The 22,484-nt window shown below is 38.7% G+C and overlaps 1 protein-coding gene across 2 annotated transcripts in view; it reads right to left on the bottom strand.

Moving 5' to 3' along the window:
* LOC135210723 (uncharacterized) overlaps nucleotides 1-22,484 on the bottom strand; it is a 94,930-nt gene that overhangs the window by 56,897 nt on the left and 15,549 nt on the right. For both annotated transcript variants that reach the window (XM_064243519.1, XM_064243523.1), the window contains exon 2: nucleotides 20,110-20,690. In XM_064243519.1, coding sequence (XP_064099589.1) covers nucleotides 20,110-20,272 — 163 coding nt within the window. In that variant the 5' untranslated portion in view covers nucleotides 20,273-20,690. The remainder of the gene's footprint in view (nucleotides 1-20,109; nucleotides 20,691-22,484) is intronic.

Raw genomic sequence — 22,484 nt, 5'->3', positions numbered from 1 at the left:
TCTAAACACTCAGAAACACAAAAATCATAAACATAACTATAAAAAAAATTTAAATATTTAATCTTCAATTTGCCTCCGAAGACGGTGTCTAGAAGGAGCGACAATGGATCACAATGAGGCACGGGAGAGAGAGAGAGAGAGAGAGAGAGAGAGAGAGAGAGAGAGAGAGAGAGGGGGCCACGGATTTATTAGAACGTGACGGCCTGAAGCAATTAAATCCAAATTGCTTTATAACATTAACAGCCTCTTAAGGCGGTTTTATTTTCCGCTTCAAATTTGTAGTTAACTGATGAGATAATAATGTAATTACGTTACAAAGGACTATTATAGTCATATAAATGCATGCGTAACTGTATAATCTTCCTACTCACGTTACTATAAAACAATAACAACAAACCAGATCACATGCATTGATGTCATCACTATTATTCTTGTTGCCTCTGTTTAAGAAGCTTATTGGGATACTAATAGTTTTCATAAATTCCATCCCCAACTTTACGTTTACTTATAGATTATACTTATACGTTCCATCTGCAATTTTACATTTACTTATAGATTATACTTATAAGTTACATCTGCAATTTTACATTTACTTAAACATTATAAACAAGAACATAATATACAAAATTTTTCATTTTGTTTAGAAAAGCTAAAATATGGGAAAAATACCTTACTAAATCTGAAGTACTTTAGACACTTCCGAAAATAAATATATATACTGAACCTAAAGAGTTCAAAACAGGGCGTAATTTATTACGACAACCTTCTCGGTGGTCTAACAGACTACGAAGTTCATCCCGAAAACCACTGAATACGCAAAAGGTACTTTTTTTTTTATTAAGACAAAGAAGTGAATATATATATAAAAAAAATTGCAATTTCGGTCGACGTCCGAGTTGCTCCTCCGTCAAGGTTAAACGTAATATAACGCCACCGTTTACTTAATAATGACCAACTCGTCTGTTTCATAAGACTGGTAACTAACATGTAAATAAAAATGTTAGTTATACGTTCTTGATTTTTAATCTTCAATAAAAATAAAACGCTAGGTACATATTTTTCTAAGTAAAATGGATTAGTTATAATAAGATTTTCATTTGATTGCTGCCCGAACTGACTTTTTGGAGACCAAAATTAAAGTCAATTATCCAAACTGGTATTAAAGTATATCATTCAAAAGGGAATTAAGATATTCGAATAGCTTTTGAAAGAATATATAAATACGGAAATGACAATCAAAAGTTATATTCGAACATCTGACTGGTACGAGTGGGAAAAGGGTGTTTGTCAAACTACGATCCAACATGATTTTTCTGAAGAGTTTATACTGCAGAAATACACAGAAGTGGATTTTTCAATAAGTAACTGTAGACACAACTATTGTTTTCTTCAATATATACATATAATATATATATATATATATAATTATATATATATCTATATATATATATAATTATAAAGCTTGAAATAAACCAGGAACAAAAAGAATTCACAAGCCTAAAATAAACTGTTTGCAAAAGATGACGGGAGAAGAACCGATTCCTCTCGGATAAATCATCACGAATTTTGAAAATGCACCCAGGCACCTCCCCCCCCCCACCCCCACACGCCAAACCCCGCCAAATAAAAATAAAAAAATTCCAGGTAATGTTGTACTCAGTGACACAGATATCGACAGCAATGAGAAGGAAACATTTAATGATGATGAAGAAAAATGTGTTTGGAAAACGGAAAAAGAAACGGTGATATCTCTTCTGAAGACGTTAGCACGAGGTGGTGAAATTCAGTTAACACAAGTGTTTTAGATCGCGCACACTCTCTCTCTCTCTCTCTCTCACACACACACACACAAAACATACACTCAAGCAATCGCTGCTAATTATCCAAACGATATATCACATATCATAACACTATCTCCGATATTCCCTTCGAACCAGAACTACCCAGGCCAGAAAAAAAAGGCGGCGAAAGGAAGAAGGGGGGTACGGTCTACTTCGAAAGGAATAAGACGGCCTTCTAGGGGTTAATCTGGGGAAACGGAAGAAGGAAGAGGGCCAAAGCACGGTTAGTCTTTTTCCAGAAGTAGATCACTTATTCGTTTTAGGTGCTAAGGCAAAATTCGTTCGACGAGCTTAAGGCTAATCTGCTTAGTGTGCACATGACGGTTTTATCGAGGAAAACAGGGAGGATATGCGTACACTTCTAAGAAAAGACGGCGTAGCAATCCTCCCAGAGAGAGAGAGAGAGAGAGAGAGAGAGAGAGAGAGAGAGAGAGAGAGAGAGAGGTAATTTTTTTTTCCCAGGTTCTCTCTCTGGGGGCTAACCACCACCAGTACGCCTCAGGAATTCCACTACGTGATAAATCTCTCTCGGCGTCATTAGCCAGAGGACCGGAAGCCTCCAGAAATTGAGCAGAGCTTTAAATCACGGAACTTAAACGTCCAATTCCTGAAAGACATCGAGGTAAAAGCAAGCAGAGTAATCGTTCGAAAAGATAGAAGGCAAACGAAATGGAGGGGAGACGTATGTATAAGTATGAACTCGTGGCATCGCGGGCGATAAACTGTTGGATAAACTGCTGTCCCACCTGACCCGGATTCCAATCCTGGCGTCAGGTGATAGGTTCTTTACATTTTCAAGGTCTAGAGCAGCGGTTTTCCCTGGAGCCTTTTCAGAAAACAGAGAGAGGTTCTTGAAAAATGATTTGCAATGAAACAAGAGAAAAGGTCAAGCACATTGTGGGTTTCACAGAAAGGATTGCTCACAATATTATTATCATTATTAATTGACAATGACACAGATATTCCTGGAACAAAGAATAGTAGATTTTATATGTGGGGAAAATAGAAGAAGAAGAAGATGATGAAGAAAAAGGAGGAGGAGGAGGAGGAGGAGGAGGAGGAGGAGGAATAAACAAGCATTAACAAAATGACAAGCAAACGGAAGCAGCGTACCTGAGAATGGAACCCAAAACCCAACAGTACTGAGTTACAACCAATACCTTTAATAACTTTTGTTGCGTAAGCAATCCTGCCACAGGTGGACAGGTTTTGAATGACAGGAATGTTTGTACCAGCACCGTAACATAATCGCTTCTTTTTTATCAATTACCTTGACCACTTTTTAACAATGACCGCACTCATTATGACCGTCACGTTCGTCACACCTTTTTGGCGCCCGTAGGGACAGACCGACATAATTGTTTTAAAATGACCGGTGGTAACTGGAGCATGATAAAGTTGATGGAGGGACGAAGGGTTTCAAAAACCTATAGCACCGTCTACAGTGAGCAGCACAAAAAATATCGTAGGCAGCATCCTACTAAAAAGTATATCTTAGTTTAATTAACCAGACCACTGAGCTGATTAACAGCTCTCCATGGGCTGGCCCGAGGGATTAAACATTTTTTTACGTGGCTAGGAACCAATTGGTTACCCAGCAACGGGACCTGCAGCTTATTGTGGGATTCAAAACACATTATATCGAGAAATGCATTTCTAATCACCAGAAACAAATTCCTCTGATACCACGTTGGCAGAGCGGGGGATCGAACTCGGGACTACTGGATCGGTAGGTGAGCACATAACCCACTTGTCCAACGAGGAACTGATCCCCTCTTTTGATTAGTCTCCGCACGTCCAGGGATGTTAAGATGATATCACTGAAGTCCTCACATATTTGTATTAGAAATACTCATTGGAATACTAATACAATACTCATTGGAATACATGATTTCTGAGTTGCATATCACATCTCTGATCGAGTTAGGACTGTGCCTTGTACTGGAGTTGCTGAAATAGGATGGATGTATGAAATTTAGGGCTGAAATAGGTGGATGACAAGACTGGGAAAAAATTAAGTTCAAGAGTTAAATAAATGGTCACATCAAACCATGTACGTCTTCATCACTGCTTTAAAGGCCGAGACCATTAAGACGGGCGATTCAAGGTCTTTCCCTTATAAAAAAAAAAAAAAAAAAAGTTACTGACCCAAAAGGAAAGACTGAACTGTCTCTTACGGGATGGAAGATTATAATAAGTCAGAGTAAGAGAATTAGAATTTAAAATTCCAAAGCTCAGCAGAGAGAGAGAGAGAGAGAGAGAGGATCTGCCAAGTAGCAGTAAATCTTTTAAAACCAACTTCAGTCTGAGACCTTCATCGTCGGATTCATGAAATACAATGGGAGTGGATGAATTTCAGTCATTATATGCGGTACAAAATCAATCATCTAGGAGCAATAGAAAATTTGAAAATGTTTCTTATACAAAACCGACTAAGTCTGTTGCAAGTTACAGTAGCATATGTCTGATTAATACCTTCTCCTGTCATGGGTTGTGACTGAACAGCTTACAAGCAAGATCAAAACATTAAAAATTCTCTCGTTCACGCAAAGAGCATCTACAGAGAAAAAAAAATATATTCACTGTACTCAAGTTCATGAATATTTCATGAACATTAACGAGCAGTGATTATATTACCTCTGGATGGGAAAGGACTGGAAAACCGCATACTTTACTTGTTCATAAACCATAACGGAACCTATTTTGCATAATCTATTCACTCCACCCTTGTTTCCAACAAGGCATGTCCTTACGCCTGTCTTCTTCTTCCACCATGTGCTCGAGAGATTAGGGAAAAATGTGGACTGCGGTGAGCGAAGGTCGGTCACGGGTCAAAACCCCACTATGGTAACTTGGTGAGACTGGAATCCGAATCAGGGTAAACAAAACTGAAGATTGAAAATTGCTTTCCACGAAATAGGTGTAAAACCAGTGTGATAACTTCTTGCTGAAGGATCAATTCGAATCAGGGGGAAAAAAATTCGAAGTTAATCTCGCAGTACCAACAATACATTTATATATATACATACACACACACACACACACACACCCACACATATTATATAATTCTATGTATTGTTAGCAGTGACCATTTTTCTAATCATAGAGTCAAAGTGCAATTACTGGGCTTTTTAGTCCTGAAAAACAATATGCATCCTAAAGATTTTTATGTTCATGTTTCACTAAGTTTTACTGCTTGTTTGTTTGTTTGCATTGAGGACTACTGTAACAGTCTTCTTCTCGCTTGTCTGTCTTAGTGTCCATCACGTTTACCTTTCCATCACAGCGCAGCCTAATCGGGTGAAGAAGAGCTTACGTAAGGCCTGAGAGAGAGAGAGAGAGAGAGACTCCATATTCAACACTCACACTTCATTAATGAGGAGTCCTTTTACGCAGCACTAAGGTTAACGACTTTGTGACCTTGACCATGACTTTCGCACCAAAACAAGCTGCCACCTTGTCGGAAGAAGACTGCAGGAAACATTTACACTTTTGCAAGAGCTATTAAAGGCGTCTTCAACATTTCATCGACTATTACGCTCATGAGAGAGAAAGAGGAGCTTGCTGAGGACAATGGCCGACATGTAAAGTAAATACACTACTAGTTTGTTATCGCATTTCCCTTATTATATTGTCATTCTGATCTGTGGATGCTCACTTCTCAAGTTGCAGTATTTACGTGTTCCATATAAATATCTGCACTCTCAAAATAATATGATAAAATTCGCTCATTCTCTTCATCAATTACAACACAACAGTCACTAAAAACTGTAACACTGAATATTCGCATTACTTACGAATCTGTAAGTAAAAAAAAATTCAATTTAAAATCATCTTAAGCCTCGACTAACTTGATCCCAGTTTTTCCTTCTTCCTGCAATTACTTTCTGAAGCAGTGCGTAAAAACTTCAACTCTCCACCTGTGAAACGAAGCACTTAGCATTTTTTTTCTTTTTTATTAACAATGAACTTCAGGGAAACTGACCGCGACGATTATGACACAAGATAAGAGAAGAACACTTTAGTTAATGGAACCATCTCTGTCTCTGTCTGTGGGTGCGTCTGTGTTGGGGGAAATGGTTGGACAGGGGCTTATTATTGCGTCTCTGTAAATAAAACTGTAATTTTCCCAAGGCGTGATGAAGCCAGAACATTCCATTTTGACATCTAATAGATCTCTCTCTCTCTCTCTCTCTCTCTCTCTCTCTCTCTCTGGTACTAAACGATCCAGACACGTACCTTTGGAATGACTGCGACTATTGAGTTATGGATTAAGTAATTAGTCGACTAGCAAAGAGAGAGAGAGAGAGAGAGAGAGAGAGAGAGAGAGAGAGAGAGAGAGAGAGAGAGAGAGAGAGGTGGGAAAATAGTACAGCGTAAATATTTACACACGGCATCATAATTATAAACGAGATGAGCTCCAGGCGACAACTTATATCACATCTCTCTCTCTCTCTCTCTCTCTCTCTCTCTCTCTCTCTCTCTCTCTCTCTCTCTCTCTCAGGAGACAGATTAAGTCAGTTCTGTCCGCCCCATCCTTTCAACCATGGCCGAAAAGGTTTTTTTTTTTTTTTTTTTTTTTTTTTTTCAACCGGAAGTCGGTTCCATGGTTGATCGTGGACACCTTCGATTCATCAATTCTGGCCAAACTCCCAAAAACGGTCCCCTTAAGAATGAGTTGTCCTCCGCGAAATCTTCGCCTCAATGGTGTGTGACTAATGACGATCCCTCAATCGAAGTTGGAAATGGCCATTTTCTCTTTTCTCCGGGAGAAGCTTTGTGTGAAATGGCGTCGCAACGTCAGGGGTCGATGGAGATTGGAAAACGCTGGGGGTTACATTACCTTGACTGACTCATGGCTTTCGGGTCTTAAGTAAACTGCAAGATTAAGTAAGGTTCGATATCATCCATACGCTAACCTCTCTCTCTCTCTCTCTCTCTCTCTCTCTCTCTCTCTCTCTCTCTCTCTCTCTCTCTGTGTGTGAATGCTTAGGCCCAAAATGAGTTCACTGTGACGAAAGTCGCAGAAAGTTATTTAAAGACAAAAGGACTAACAGACGTGACAACTACAAATTTTGGAAACGCAAGAGGATCATGGGAATCTTCTTTCATAAAAGCAACATTCATACTAAGCTCTTTCTACAACGCTACATAAGGTCACTGGGTCACAATAAGGCCCATAAGCGAACGGATTGAGTAAAGTGAACGGGAATGCCACTTGTAAAGATTTATGCAACAGGTTATCGTCGAGGAATTAGTTTTTCCTTTACTTTGGCATTTCTCTTTCCTTTCTTATTCCCAGACTCTTATAGCCTTCCTTTTTTCGAAAGGCAAGCCCATTTTTTCACTCTCTTCTGCTTCCCGTTTACTTCTCGTGTCTTCTTCGAATGTGGCTGACAAAAGGGCACGAGATTGCCAGCCAAACTGGCTCCCCAGTATACACAAAAAAAAGAAAGAAGGAAGAAGAAGAGAAGAAGAAGAAGGGGAGGAGGTGAATAACGATGAGAGGGAAGACTTGATTTCTTCGAAGTTCTCCTAAAGGAATCAATGTCGCGTGACGTTTGTGATCCCGACCACGAAACACAATTCGAGCGAAACATGTAAAGTCAAGTCTAGACGTCTCGTGAAACGAGAGAGAGAGAGAGAGAGAGAGAGAGAGAGAGAGAGAGAGAGAGAGAGAGAGAGAGAGAGAGTTGAAAACCATATCACGAGCTAAAATCGGCTACGACAGTTCTATGAATATGTGGGTAGTTTCTTTTACGCCACGCTGTAGACGGCACTGAATTTCTTTGCTGCTTTCCTTCGGCCCAATCTATTTTGCTTTTTATAATTCTGCCATATTCTAATTATCCTTTTCATTTAAAAACACATCATTCGTGCATGCCTTATTGGAGAAAAGATATATAACCCTATTATTAAACATTTTAATATTAGAATGGCCAGACTGGAATTACAAAGACGGGGCCCCATGTAATTCAAAGACGTATTATCGTACAGTATGCAGTCTTTGGAATATATCTTTGCGTTTTCCTTCCAAACGGTTTAGTCTGGCGCCAGGTATATAGAGCTTATTCTATATACCTTGGTCTGGCGCACTACACGCTTCTTTCTTGTCGAGTGATAAATCACTCACGAAACCAATGCTGCCTTCATTTTTTTTGCTTGTTTGAGGTAGTCGATTTTGTTTTAAATTATATATTCGTGCTAGTGAAAACAAGATTCATGCTTCTACTGAATTTTCAGTAAATAGAACCTGCCTCAGAGGCTGATAACATTCTATGCATACTCTAAAACACAAAATATCCTGTTGAAAAACATCAGAAAGAGAATGATATATGTATACAAACATGAAAAAAAAAACATAAACATGAAGAGAACAATTAATACCAGAAAATTATAAAGGGAGCAAGGCATTACCAAATAATATGACACCTTTGTGACCAACGGCCCTAATTACACCGCCACAAGGACAGATCTAAAACTGTCAACATATTTTACTGAGAATAAGGTGGACGACTTTGACAGGAAAAATAGCGCTATTGAATGTATAATTTTATGATTATTATCCATCGCTAGCAACCAGAGATAACGTGGACAGAAAAGTCACACCATATTCCTGCGAATACCCACGGTCAATATATATATAATAAGGTATTCGCTATTTCTGGTTCTGCGGCACTGTGTAAACTTGGAACTTTTAAGATCGATTGTAACTATCGCTAGCATACTATCATATACTTGCAAACATTCAAAACAAAACTAAAACATTTAGAAAGCCTCTCTGACTCTTTCCTGCTCATCCCAGACAACCATGGTCTGCTGCAAGTTTGAACGCAAATGGTAAAGGGACCTTAAATTACATCTCAACGAAGTGTGACGTTTATCAACGGTTTCCAAGCAATGACAAAATCTAAATTTGATTTACTGCAAGACAGAGACTGGGAGACCAACGGCGTTGTGAACGTTTTATCATATAAAGTAATGAAAAGCTTGATTAAGATGGACTTACGTCAACGCGGAGTCTTACTCATAAAAGAGAATTCTTTTGCTACTAAACAGGAAAGCCTCGTCCTCATATTAACTGACATTCGCAGGATAAACCTTTGTAGCAGTAGGTTAGCAATAAGAGCAGATATATCAGAGATGTATTTCTAGAATGAAATCCTAGTTTCATTTTTCATACAGCTCAAATGATACGCACCACAATCACCTCTCTCCCAATTAAGAGCCAAAATGCCCTGAGGAGGCGATTTCACGAGGGGGGGGGGGGGGGGGGGGGGGGGGGGGGGGGGGTGAGAAGGAAAGAGCTGAGGTGAAGAACTACTACAGTGAAAGCCGTTCTGCTGTTTCCTCGTGAAGAGAAAACCCCCAGTGGACAACGACTCCTAAAATCCTCCACTGGCTAACAATTGGCACTCAGTGTCTACTGCGATCGGCTCAGAGGCATCGCGAGGCTTTCTTGCACACCGGGAGCTACTTTCCAGTTTCCTTTGATTGGCCTCAAGACAATAAAGCTTTCGTGGGAGACCTTGGAGCAAGAGGGAAAACTACCCTGCAGCTATCATTACCATAAACGGCTGTGTATGGTGCAGCCATCTTCCGTAGAAACGCTGGTTTGGTGACGTTTTGCCGTGGAAACGCTGCAATTACGGACAATGACGGATTGGAAAAAACCAACGGATGTGTATAATTGACGAGAGAGAGAGAGAGAGAGAGAGAGAGAGAGAGAGAGAGAGAGAGAGAGAGAGAGAGAGAGAGAGAGAGAGAGAGAGAGAGAGAGAGGGTGTTATCTCGACCTTTGCTACTTTACGTCAACAGTAGACTTGTAAACACGAAAATAATACTTTTTGCAGTCCATGAATATTGGCAAGACATTTCCTCAAAAGGAATTCCGAACTAGAAGAATATCATCAGCAGAGAGAGAGAGAGAGAGAGAGAGAGAGAGAGAGAGAGAGAGAGAGAGAGAGAGAGAGAGAGAGAGAGACTTACATTCTCTATAATATCTTTTAAACACTTCGTTTATGTACTAGCAATTATCCAAATTCCCCATTTTTCCTTCTACTGTTACTTCTCTCTAAAGAAAATTTTTTCCTTAGGCAAATATGTTTCTCTTCCATCCGTCCATGACCACAATATGTGCAACGCCAATTTACATAGCCAAAATTGATAAAAACCTAATTCTAACACCAATCGCCGGGCAAATGGCAAAATAAGCTTAAGGTGCGGTAGGAAGAATGGTAGCAGCACCCTGGACTGACGAGAGAGGTCGGGCAAGGTCACAGTCTACTGCCAACTCCTGTTCATATAAGGGCATGACATTTTCCTTCACCAGCAAATGAGTCTGGCGCACCCCGTCTCTCTTATCCTGTACTTGATTATATCACTTTGCCTCCATTTCTTCCGAAAAAACATTAACCTCGAAGTCTGAGTATCTATCTCACTTAGGATGAGCTGTGGTCAGAGAACAGCATTCCATTGGAAATGGACCGAGACGAGAGAGGATACGTCGAGGAGACTGACTATTCTAATTCTATGGCTTACTTTGAAATACCAAAAGGAAATGCCTTATTCCAAAGAAGATTAGGACAACGGCTAAATTTTAAAGTGTAAAATATTTCTTTCTATACGGGTTAATAGTAAAATTTTGTTTTAATGGTGATTTTTTTTGTAATCCCTTATCTCCTGTCCTTAGAAATATTTACATGGAATTTTTTTTGGACGAAACTCTTACCAATAATAGTACACTTTGCTTACGGGCTGTTAAGAAAGAGCAAGAGCCCGTGCCAGCATCACGCTGGCTGAATCTACTTGGTAAACTTTCTGAGGTTGTCATAAACGCTGAAGTATGATATTTTCCCTCAGTTCTTTTTTATTTTCTTTTTTTCTCTCCACTTTCTCCGATGATAGCAGATGGCTAACGTATAGTTACTTAATTGACATCTTAGGTCAACACAAGCACAATTTTATGAAACTCTCCCATATCGTCCATCCTCGTCCGGTTCGCGAATCGAACGTTCGTCCTTCGGCTAGTTAGCCAGGGGCATGGCCAAGGGCGCTATCACTCTCGCGAAGCGAGGGAAGGAAAGATAAACAGATAAGGGAAGAGAAGACAGGAATGCGTCATCCAGGTCAAGTGAAGGTGACCTTGTAAGGACATCTCGTCCTTACAGTTACGTTATGGTATACAGTTTGACGGAATCTCTCTCTCTCTCTCTCTCCAACCCATCTGTGACTCTCGAAAGACGGCTGACAAAGAGGGTATCTAATTCGCTGTTGGACTTTTAAGGAAATACATCCATACCATCTACGATTGCAGTGAGTTCCTTATTTGAGAGGCGAAGTGGCACATTCCGCCACGAGAGAGAGAGAGAGAGAGAGAGAGAGAGAGAGACTCATACTACTTAAAGAAGTAGATTAACAATGTGAGTTTTGGGAGTTTGAGATGTCGATGAAAAGACGAAGAAATAAAGGAATTCCGGAGAGGAATCAGGATGCCACCAAGGACTGCCAAACACTGCTGGTACGTAGCCGACTACTACACTTGCAACGGACGTTAGGGGTTTGGTGGAAGCGTCAATGGGTCAAAATCAAGGCCAAATGGGTGGTGAGCAGAGACTATCCAGTCATCCAATGAGAGGTCGGGAAACTTTAATGATCCAAACAGAGACTTCTGTATCTCCCACCGTCATCTAAATGAGAGAGAGTAATCAGCAGCCTCCCTCATTAAGATACGAAGACACGAAAAGGCTCTCTGACTCTCGGTGAAAGACATCTTTTCTTAGCACTGCTTTCCACTAATGAAAATATATATATAAAAAAAGGGACCACCATGAGAAGAAATTAATTGTGACGATGATCTACTTGGCAGGTGAAACAACTAAAAAACAGGTGGATTAAGATAATAGCCGCAAAGGTCTACTTTCCAGGCGCTAAAAGAAATCTTCGGACGCACTGACCTACTTTCCAGCTGAGAAAGAAATGAAAAAAAAAATTAAGCGTTTTAATGACCGACTTTCCAGGTATAATAACACCTAAAAATGAAAGATGAAAAAATTCATTATGAAGATAACTCTGATCTCTACTGCATCTGCTTTTCATTAGCAAGCGCAATCACTGCAAGCAAAATAGCAATAATTAATTGTTAATAAAGATAATAGAAGTACAACTTTTCCTTAGTTTAAAAGAGAGGCTGTGGCACCATACACCACTGCCTCAATTTATCTGACTTTATAGTGCTGTTTCAAAAGGAGAGAGAGAGAGAGAGAGAGAGAGAGAGAGAGAGAGAGAGAGAGAGAGAGAGAGAGAGAGAGAGAGAGTGTATTTTGTTGATTAAGTTTTCGATTTATTTACTTAAAGGCATTTAACTTGCATTCTTGGCATGTTGATGGCTTAATAGTTGTAACTGAATGCTAGCCCCATTTCAAGATTAACAATAATAATAATGACAATAGACGACACGAGAGCGTAATTTTTATTGCTGTCATAACACCGGATAGCCGGTCAAATTCCACACACACACACACACACACAAAAAGTCAAGTTAATTTGTATGCCGCATTGGCGCCAAATCACTTCTTCTCACGTCTACTTCGTGGAAATTACTAACCTCGTTACCAGTTCTTTCCTTTCAATCCAAAGCTTTGGAAATCTCTTCATGCTGCCTTTTCCCTTCAAGATTAGGCCCTCCCATTTTTTGGGGGGCCTTTTCCTCTCTTACCAGCCTCTCCTCTCTCTCTCTCGCTCTCCTCATCTCTCTCTCTCTCTCTCATCCATATATATATATATTATAGTATATATATATATATATTTTAATAATATAATACATATATAGTATAAGAATATTATATATATATATAGTATATAGTATATATATAATATATCTATATATATATAATATATATATACTAGATATATATAATATATATATATATATGCGAGAGAGAGAGAGAGAGAGAGAGAGAGAGATGCGTGGTGATTCGTACTATTACTAAACCCTTCATTTTTGACACTCAGAATATTAAAACATATAAAAAAGAAACATAAAAGGAAAAGGTAAAAAAAAAAATAAAAAATAAAGGCTATCTTTAGTTTCTCATAATTTCATTACAGTACTGGCCTTCATGAAGTTTGATTTCCTTGAGGGTTCGGCCTGGAGGCAGTTTTATTTTACAAGCGTCCAAGGTGATGATGATATTCCTTTTACAAAAGCATTTCTTTCTTCCTGTCTTACATGAATACACACAAATCCAAAGACACACATATTTACATTTATAAATATGCAGTACCGGCACTTGTGTGAGAGCGTGCTTGTTTACGTTCCGACTTCACGGATTTAATATTCTTTTAAGTGTTCATCACGAAAGATTTTGAAATCCAAATAAAAAAGGCCCATGACTCGGATATCACTACAAACCTACTGAAAGGAATCGTTTCACGTCATCCTGCGGAAAACAGACGAAAAGAGTTCCGCTGATAATGAACCCAGTTCAGCGACTCCACAAACGAAATGATAATTATTTATTATCCACAACATACATGCATTCTTTTGGAGCGAACAGACTATTCGTGAGCTGCATTATTAAGTTAAAAAAACTTAAATTATATACTATAACAAATTCCAAAACCTCAGGATATATATGTAAAAAACGTGAAAATACGATGAACTGGTTAACAAAACCAAATATAAGATAAAGGCGAGAGAACTGCGTATCAACTTCACCTTCAGAAAGTAATGCATTAGACTTGCCACTTGATAATCTAAAGGCAATTCATCGCAACTCATCACGTTGCATTAGCAAGTGCAGAGTGCATTCCCACATGACAGCGATAATAAGCATAAATCTCTACCCTGTCTCCGCACGCCAGCTCTTCAGGGCTGAGCGATAAGACTCAGCCGACCCTGCAGCTGTCTGCACTTCGATGAGATACTGGGCCTTATTGTGACCCAGTACCTCTCTCCTTAGACTTCTAAGGTCTGCCATAAGTTTGTAGTAAAGGCATATTGTTGCTTAACTTCACTGATCTAAGGACCAAGTAATGTAGCGATTTATAAGTTTCCTCGTTTCCTGATCTCTACAGCCTTCTCTCATTTGAGAGGAGGGATTTTCGCTTGCTTCTATTTACTTTCGCAGAGCCCAACTGGGTTGTCCCGTATGTCTCTCTATCTCCCTTCACCAGACTGTCGAAATCATTATCACCAACCAGTTGCCCACCGACTTCAAAACAGGTCAATAACTTGGTTATACCTGACACGCAGACAGCCAAGAACAGAACAAAATAGGCGTTATCACTGCGGTTATTTTCGGTGAACGTGAGTAACTAGACTTATGAATTAATATCAGCTGCAATGTATGAATATATCAGCTAGCTAAAACACACAGGAAAATAATGAAGCCACACAGAAAAGACTGGCTGTGTAAATCCATCATAACTATCGTTTTATTCAGCGGAGTTATCATTTGTCATTAATAAATACATTATGAAGTTAAAGATGGTGATCTATATCACCAGTCTTTGCTGCGCACATCCAAATGAAGGCATTTTCTTTTTCTTTCTCTCGTCAAGGGCTCTAGATAACCACGCTGATTTTCTCCTCTTATCGGCATCCACATTAAAAAACGGCGGGAGTGGATACGTGTCAATTCAACACCGCCCCCCACCAACTCACCATAGCCTTCAAAACATCATATCTGATTTTAAACTTCCTAAGACATACGTCATGGAAGAATGACCTCTCCTCGTTTTCCTTAACTATTATTATTATTAGTGTTTAAATGCGTACACATTTACATTGAACATCCTGAAAGCAGACCGCCCATTTGCGAGAGTGAAAACCGAGAGAAATGAGGATCCAATGCATAACAACACATAAATCTAAATGACACTAACATACATGAACTGAGATGTAAGGACGCAGAGATAATGGACGTGGTGCTACTAAAGATCGTAAAGTGAGTATGACAAATCACTCCACAGGTTATAACACTAGTTCAGTACAAGGCAACTGCGCAAGCGCCTTGGGCAAGGTAACCCCGAAACCACAAACCACGTCCTCGGGCGTCATAATTAACATGACAGCTACCAGAACTTGGTTGATCGGGCTCGTTTCAAGATGAATGAATCCAAGGGAAAGGGAGAGTGTGTAAAGCTATTACCATATTACACTTTTTTATCAAAAGTAAAAAATGCCACAGTTATTATTACGTAAAACCTACTACCAATACTACATTTTACCAAATATGTTTTTAACTCCAAATGAGAAGACTGCCTCCTAAACTACAGTCTTTCCAGTCAGTTAGGCATCACTACAAAACATATCTTAACGGTTTTAAAAATCTAAATAACTTCGTGGGTAATACAAGTAATATCTCTTTTTATATTCCGTAAGACAGCACGGAATGTTAGTAACAACACACAATTACGGCTAAACGGCAATGACACCTAGCAATAAAATCTGTCCATTGAATACTGAACTCATTTAGCTTACTGTGAAATACTCCAAAGCCACAAAGAGGCACTGAATTACATACTCTAATTATTCTCCATCCCCTTTGACTTACAACTAATCTATACTTCTGACCTCGCTGTCTATTTGTTTTTCTCTTTCAACAAGATATCGCAAAGGTTATCCATCGATTAAGAAAAAAAAGATGAAGAAGAAGAAGAAGAAGAAGAAGAAGAAGAGGTGGGCTATTAGCCATGAAAGATGACTGCTTCGTGAAACGAATCAAGATTTTTTTTTTTTTGAAAGTATACGCTTTCAATGCTATAACTCATTTCAACCATATATCACAACAAAAGCGTTACATTAGCAGTCAACTTTCACTCGGTGAAAAACTGAATATACTACTTATTTATGCATTCCACTCACGTCTCTCAGCTTATTAAGTAGAAGATAAGTAGAAAGTTCATTAATGTATTATCAACAATGAAGCCGGAAACGACATAATTAGTTCTGTCGTGCTGAGCATCCTAATGCCATTTTGGCTCCCTATCGCGTGTATGCAAATGCACGCGAGCGCTGCTGCCTGGCGCTGTTTGGATTGCCATATTTTGCTTACCAATCATACTGCACCGATTTGCCTGGACTAAATTTTAGAATATATGCTTCATTTTTACTGCTACTACTATTACATTATTTATAAAAATCGCACAATCTCATGGGTCACTAAAATGGTGAACAAATCCACAATGGTGTTCGTGTAAATATATATTATTAATATATAAAAATGAGAGCTTTCTGAACCTGATCGACTCTCCTGAATCGTGCAGGAGAATCGAGCAGGTTCTCGAAAGCTCTCGTTTTGCATATATTTTTATATATATATTCAAAATTACGCCATTGTGAATTTACTACTACGAGCTTGATGTTGTGCGCTATGCTACGCTGGAACCCGGCGCTGCCCGTCATGTTTCCCCTGCCCTCCCCGTCCCTTGCCTACCCCGCCCCCACCCGGGGCAGACAAACAGGTTTGCTTGAGGAGGGTGGCTGTGTCATCTCCCTACTTACCACGCAAAAGAAATATTCCCTCAGCTTTTGTTATTAGAGATGATTTCATTCACGTCCCATAAAAACCAACAATAAAACCTGCTACAATTACTATTTTGTAAAACTTACTACTACAGTCACAAATTACATTTTAACCCTTATATTACTTTATTACCAAATGATTAGACCCCATCCCAAACTACAGTCATCCCATTCGGTCATTCATCATTACAAAATTACAAGAAATATGAAGGATTAAGAGTTAATAAGGGGCTAAGACGCAGCGTCTCCTAATTTTCATGAACGGGGAAGAGAAGAACAATTATGACTTGGTAGAACCTTTGCACGTCATGACAATACGACGTCTATTCCACGTCTCAGGATCCCCCTTTCCTGATCAAGCACGCAATGCTCACTTAAATAAGCACCTAATGGCAGTCAATCCCCTTTAGGGAAAAACACAGAGTACAGGCAGACATGTAAAAGTCAGGGGGACTCTCAAGAACAAAAGAGAGATAGAGAGAGAGAGAGAGAGAGAGAGAGAGAGAGAGAAGAGAGAGAGAGTTATAACACTGAGATGACTCATGAAAATCAAATGTATACAGGCATGATAAAAGAGGTTTTAACTTACTGTTCTAAATCGTTTCTGAGAGAGAGAGAGAGAGAGAGAGAGAGAGAGAGAGAGAGAGAGAGAGAGAGAGAGAGAGAGATTTCAGCAATTCTGAGTCGTTTTCAGGAAGACATCGGTCAGCAAACGACTACATTTCATCCTATCTGCATAGGGCACCAGACCAGAGTCTTCAAAGAACTTCAATCGCTTCCAAGTGTCCCAAACGAGAACTGAATTGTCCGGTAAGTTCTGAATTAAAAATGAAAAAGGCTAATTACTCCTTTCTCAAGCTATCGTGATGCAGTGGCAGCTTGTAAGAGTTCTAGATTGCTGGCGAGGGGCGCCACCCTGTCACTTGTAGCATTCACCACGAAAACTCAAGTGCTCTTTTAAAACGGTTGACTCTGCAGTCGACTAAATTGGAGAAAAGATTTTTTCAAAAGATTGACCAGCAATAAAAAGTCGTTTCTCAAGCATTCTAATAAAGATACAAATGATGCATGAAGGAAAACACGAGTAATTGTTCGTGCAACCCTAAAACTTTTTTTTTATTTTTATTTTTTTTTATTTATTTATTTTTTTTTTTTTGAGAAATTAACTGAAAACAATATTTACAGAAATGGAACGATTGTGCTAATAAATTAAGGAGTCGGCCCCCATAAAACCATTCCATAACCATAAATTAGAGACTGAGTGTGAACTTCAGCACTGAGATGAGATAACACAGATGCTGAGGAACGGGAAAAGATTAAAATAAAGCTGTATGTTTATGTCAAAGTAGACACGACTGATGAAAGCAATCATAAATGAATATGATGAAACATAAGAGATTCAGGTATTGCATCCTTACGCATTATCACGTCATACATTATGTGGAAAGAATAATATTGCTGTTTTATTTTCATTTGACCAACGTTGCCTTTGACCATCCAGTGATGAACATCAAAGTGATATTTCGTAGAATATAAACATCGTAATCCACTACTAACATAATTTTTCATGGCAATTCAAAGTAACTGTTTATACTGGGTAAATGTTTAGCTTTTGATTACTCGTATATCTTTGTTCATTCTTAACAGTACAATATTCCACTGCTTTCGATATTTTCATATCTTTTCACATTAGGGCCTCATTCAGATAATAATAATAATAATAATAATAATAATAATAATAATAATAATAATAATAATAATAATAATAATAATAATACGTTTCTTCCCGCGTGAAGTTGCCATTCTATCTATATGTGCATGATCCGGAACCTCGTTTTCTGTCACGGATCACGTTTTCTTCTCACATGTATTCAGGAAGTTGTTTATTTATTCTGTTATGCCAGAGTACTGTCGCAGCTCGAAGCATGAGTCATTCCTCTCTCTCTCTCTCTCTCTCTCTCTCTCTCTCTCTCTCTCTGATTATATGAGTCATACAGCATCTTCATTCAAACCGAATCCGTTGGCACCGTTCCCTACCGCCAAAAGCTTCCTTTGTTGACGGTCTAGTGGTTGGAATTCGCGACCGTTGGGACGTCGCTTAGTCATCTTTTTCATAGTGTACTTAAGTGTCCGCATACCTACCAATAAATCCCTTTCCCCTTCCTAACATCTATTTCTTCCCTTTTTTTTCACTTAAAATAGACGTCTCCCCTGAGAGAGTGTCGCTACAGAGTCAAAAGAAAAACAAACAAATGCATTCAACCTCTACTTGTTGAATGAAACGTGTCGACGTGACAGGAAGAAACAAACTAAGTCTCACAATCCTTCCAAAAGTTTATGTGAGAACAAAAGGCTTCCAAAGCAGGACGTTAACTTTCCCAAATAACCGAAAATTAACCAGATGGGTTCCAGATTTATACGATCGTTGACCAGGAAGCCCCAAAGATATTCTCTTTGAAAAGAGTTCAACAGTATCATTATGATCGACGATGCATTCAGCTTCGCACCAAAGGGATCTCCGGGTATTTCCAGAGCTTGAACACAACAGAAAAATGACACAGTTACTGTTATTTATTTAATAAAAGCCAATAGATAAAGGGAGTTACATGCATAAATGCCCCATACTCGTATAAGTCTTTTGCTATCATATACAGACAAACTTACAGAGGTATAAATATTATAGATGCAGTCTCTCTCTCTCTCTCTCTCTCTCTCTCTCTCTCTCTCTCTCTCTCTCTCCATAACAAAGAAAACACTGATATCTCCTACTGAAAGTCGGTGACTCAACACTAGCATCACTGATAAAATTACAACTGCATGAACCTTATTAAGGGGTCATCTCGAACAGAAGCAGAGATATATATCAAAAGATTTTTCGTCAGCGCTAATAAAAGCACTTTGGTGCTCTATGCATCCGAATTTTCTGGTGACTGTTTCTATCCCTCTTCCGGCAAAGCTTCGGAACTCTCTTTTTCTTCCTTTTTTCCCTAACCTATAATTCTTGTCTTTCAAGTTGTATATATCTGGCTTTCTTCGGTGTTATGCCCTACTCTTTAACTACGTGAGAACACTGGTTTACACCTTCTTGTCACTGCAGACTTTTAAAAGAAATGAATAACAAGCTTAAAAGAACTGAACTGAATCTTTAAAGTGGTCAGAAACATTTACAAGTCACTCATCTTCGTTCATATTTCTTACTACCTTCTTTTATTTATTCATTTTCTTTTAAATGGTGTAGAGGCTGAGGTTCTGTTACTTAATTTTGAATGTTAATGAAATTCCCCTCTTAAATCTTACGCAACAACATAAAAGGAAGACAGAAATTTCTTATATATACTTCCGGTAATTGCCTGGATGGCCTTTACGTAGTATAACAGCTTCCGGATGCATGAATCAGAAACTGAGCTTGGTCACAATATTATTTCAGTTGCATGAATTCATTCCTTATCTTTGAATGCACTCATAATTCCAGTATTTTTCTACCAATGACTTGAGAATATAAAATTCTCTGCAATGATACAGTATTACAAATAAATCACATCACGGCTCTTATTGAGTAAAAAAGTTTATAAATATACATCTGATTTATCCAAAAATTGGAAAGAGAATTAACGACAGTAAGTCTAAGACCACAAGTACGACAGTACAGTACAGAGCCCAGAGAGAGAGAGAGAGAGAGAGAGAGAGAGAGAGAGAGAGAGAGAGAGAGAGAGAGAATATCACTCATTTCGTTCTTACCTTCTGGTCCCTTGAGCATCTCGAGTTCAACAGAGTAGTCCCAGTATTCAAGCGAATTCTGCCCAGAGTCCAAATTGGGCAGCTTGTGTTCACCCCGGGCCCTCAACTCAGTGGCGGCCCAAGAGGCGCGACCGCTCCCGATGGCACTAAGTCGCCATTCCATCTCGAGAGCCGATTGAATAAGAAGACGATCGCGAACCGTGGATGTTCCGTTGACCGAATCCTCTCCTTCTCTTGATAGAGGGAAGAAACGTTTTCCAGAGTTCCAGAGTCCTTACTCGGTTGAAAGGAGTCTTCCTTTCAGAGTCTATTTCATAATTAACTTAAAGAGTAATATACGTGAACTGTGTATACTATCTAAAGTAGTCCTTTTCTTCTCTACTCGTCGTAATCCGTCGAAGACATTCTCTCGTGAGCTAAATGGACTTTCTAGGCATAAGAAAGCACTCAAAAGCTTCACCCCTATTCCTTTCTAAATTCATATGAGAGGAAATGTCAAGTTGATTCAAGGGTGGCACATAATGTTCACATTTCTCTGGGAATTCATATTCCAAATGTCTGTGAGAGTCTGCTTATAATGCCTGTAAGGGAAATTTTCTGCTATAACTATCATCACTACAACGTTCAGTATTTCTCATTCAAATTACAGCGAGGATTGTTTTGAAAGCGGAGTCCAGAGTCACCTCTTTCATTTATATTTCATGGTATAAATATTCCTCAAACAGTAACGAGTGACATTTGCCGAATATTCAGCAAAATGCCGTGAATTTCGATGTATGACTAAACAGTCAAATGGCCAATTGAACGTTAGGTCATTATCACCTCCGAAGTACAATTCCCGATATCACAAGAGAGCGGATTAGTGAAATTACTAAACAATCTATAATAAATTAATGACCTTTTGAAGCTGGAATTTTAGACCAAAAACGACAAAAAAAGGTAAAAGCTAATTTGCATAGACCTAACTCAATCAAAGAAAGTAGATCTGTAATACTGTACTTGATCATGAGTTATTATTATGCTTATTTAAACATAGGCCTACTTTTATCAAACAAGCCGAATAGGTATGAATTTGCACACGTAAGCTCCCACGGGACCTAATGCTCAATGTGAAAAATGGAAAATAAACTGAACAGAAATATTAAATTACATAAGACAAATAACAAAAATCAGATAGCACTAAAAATAAATATAAATAAATAAACACACACGCACACACACACAACAACATAGAAGAACGATTAATAGGATAACTAAACATAAGTTGATATCGATACTGAATAGACAAATAAATATAGAAATGAAGCGTCCCGAGCCTACCCTCAAGCGACAGAACACTTGGCGAAGAGGTTATGACACTGACGTAGCCAATCAATTAAGATCAATCAAGTGAACACCAACCATCCCCAAAGGGAATATCTGAAGCCTCGGGATAGGCAATTATTTCCGTTGTAATGAATTCAGGACAAGATATAATGGACTGTAAACAACCTCACTGTGAGTCATCGCTCTTCACACCAGACCTAATATAGTATGCTATTACTTACTGAGCACTGATTTACTTCTGCCCTTGCAGAGGGGCATTTAAGCACTTGGGCAAATGGCCTCTTGCATTTGGTACTGTAAGCAGCAATGGAAAATATTTATAATACTAATAATAAAATATCTTTATTCCATAAAATATTTAACGGGCATTACAAACAATTCTGTGGGCATAAAATTCATTGTGACCATTCCGTAAGTGGTTACGTAATTGGTACATATTCAACGTGCTACAACTGTTATTTGTATTGGGCAGGACTGCCTGCCTAGCATGAGTACAAAGATTCTTTCACTTCAAAGTTACACAAACAGAGAAACCAGTAACTATTTAATACTGCGCTGATGACCATTGTCGTTGCAACGCCAGCATATGCAAACAAATCCACCAAACGATCAAGTTTAAAGAAACCACCTCAAACAGACGTCAGCTTGATGAAGTAAATAGTAAATGAAATAGTTGTCACCTCTGCATTGAAATTTAATTAGGAAATGCAAGATCGAACGGAATCTGTTATAGCTGCTTAGTTATATAGATATTCAATAAGAATTAAGTAAGTGAGAAAAAGGAAATGTAGCGCAACGGGAGAGAACAGAATGGAGCAGACCCATTTGTTATTTCTGAGAAACGTCAGAAGACCCTTGTTTTAGAGGACAACATTCTCTCCAAATTTTCTCTTCATTCTTAGCCTCCACTTCCAAGATCTGGCATTCTCTTCCAGCTTCCGTTTTCTCTGAATGTTTAACCCTCAATCCTTCTTAGATGAAGTATATTGTTTCCTTGTAATCTAAAAAAAAAAAAATCGAAACACACATGTTGCTGATAATGAAACTGA

Source organism: Macrobrachium nipponense, chromosome 4 (genome assembly GCF_015104395.2).
Source record: "Macrobrachium nipponense isolate FS-2020 chromosome 4, ASM1510439v2, whole genome shotgun sequence".
NCBI classification, from domain to species: domain Eukaryota; kingdom Metazoa; phylum Arthropoda; class Malacostraca; order Decapoda; family Palaemonidae; genus Macrobrachium; species Macrobrachium nipponense.
Note: the sequence above shows the minus strand (reverse complement) of the source record. Positions and strands in the feature narration are given on the sequence as shown.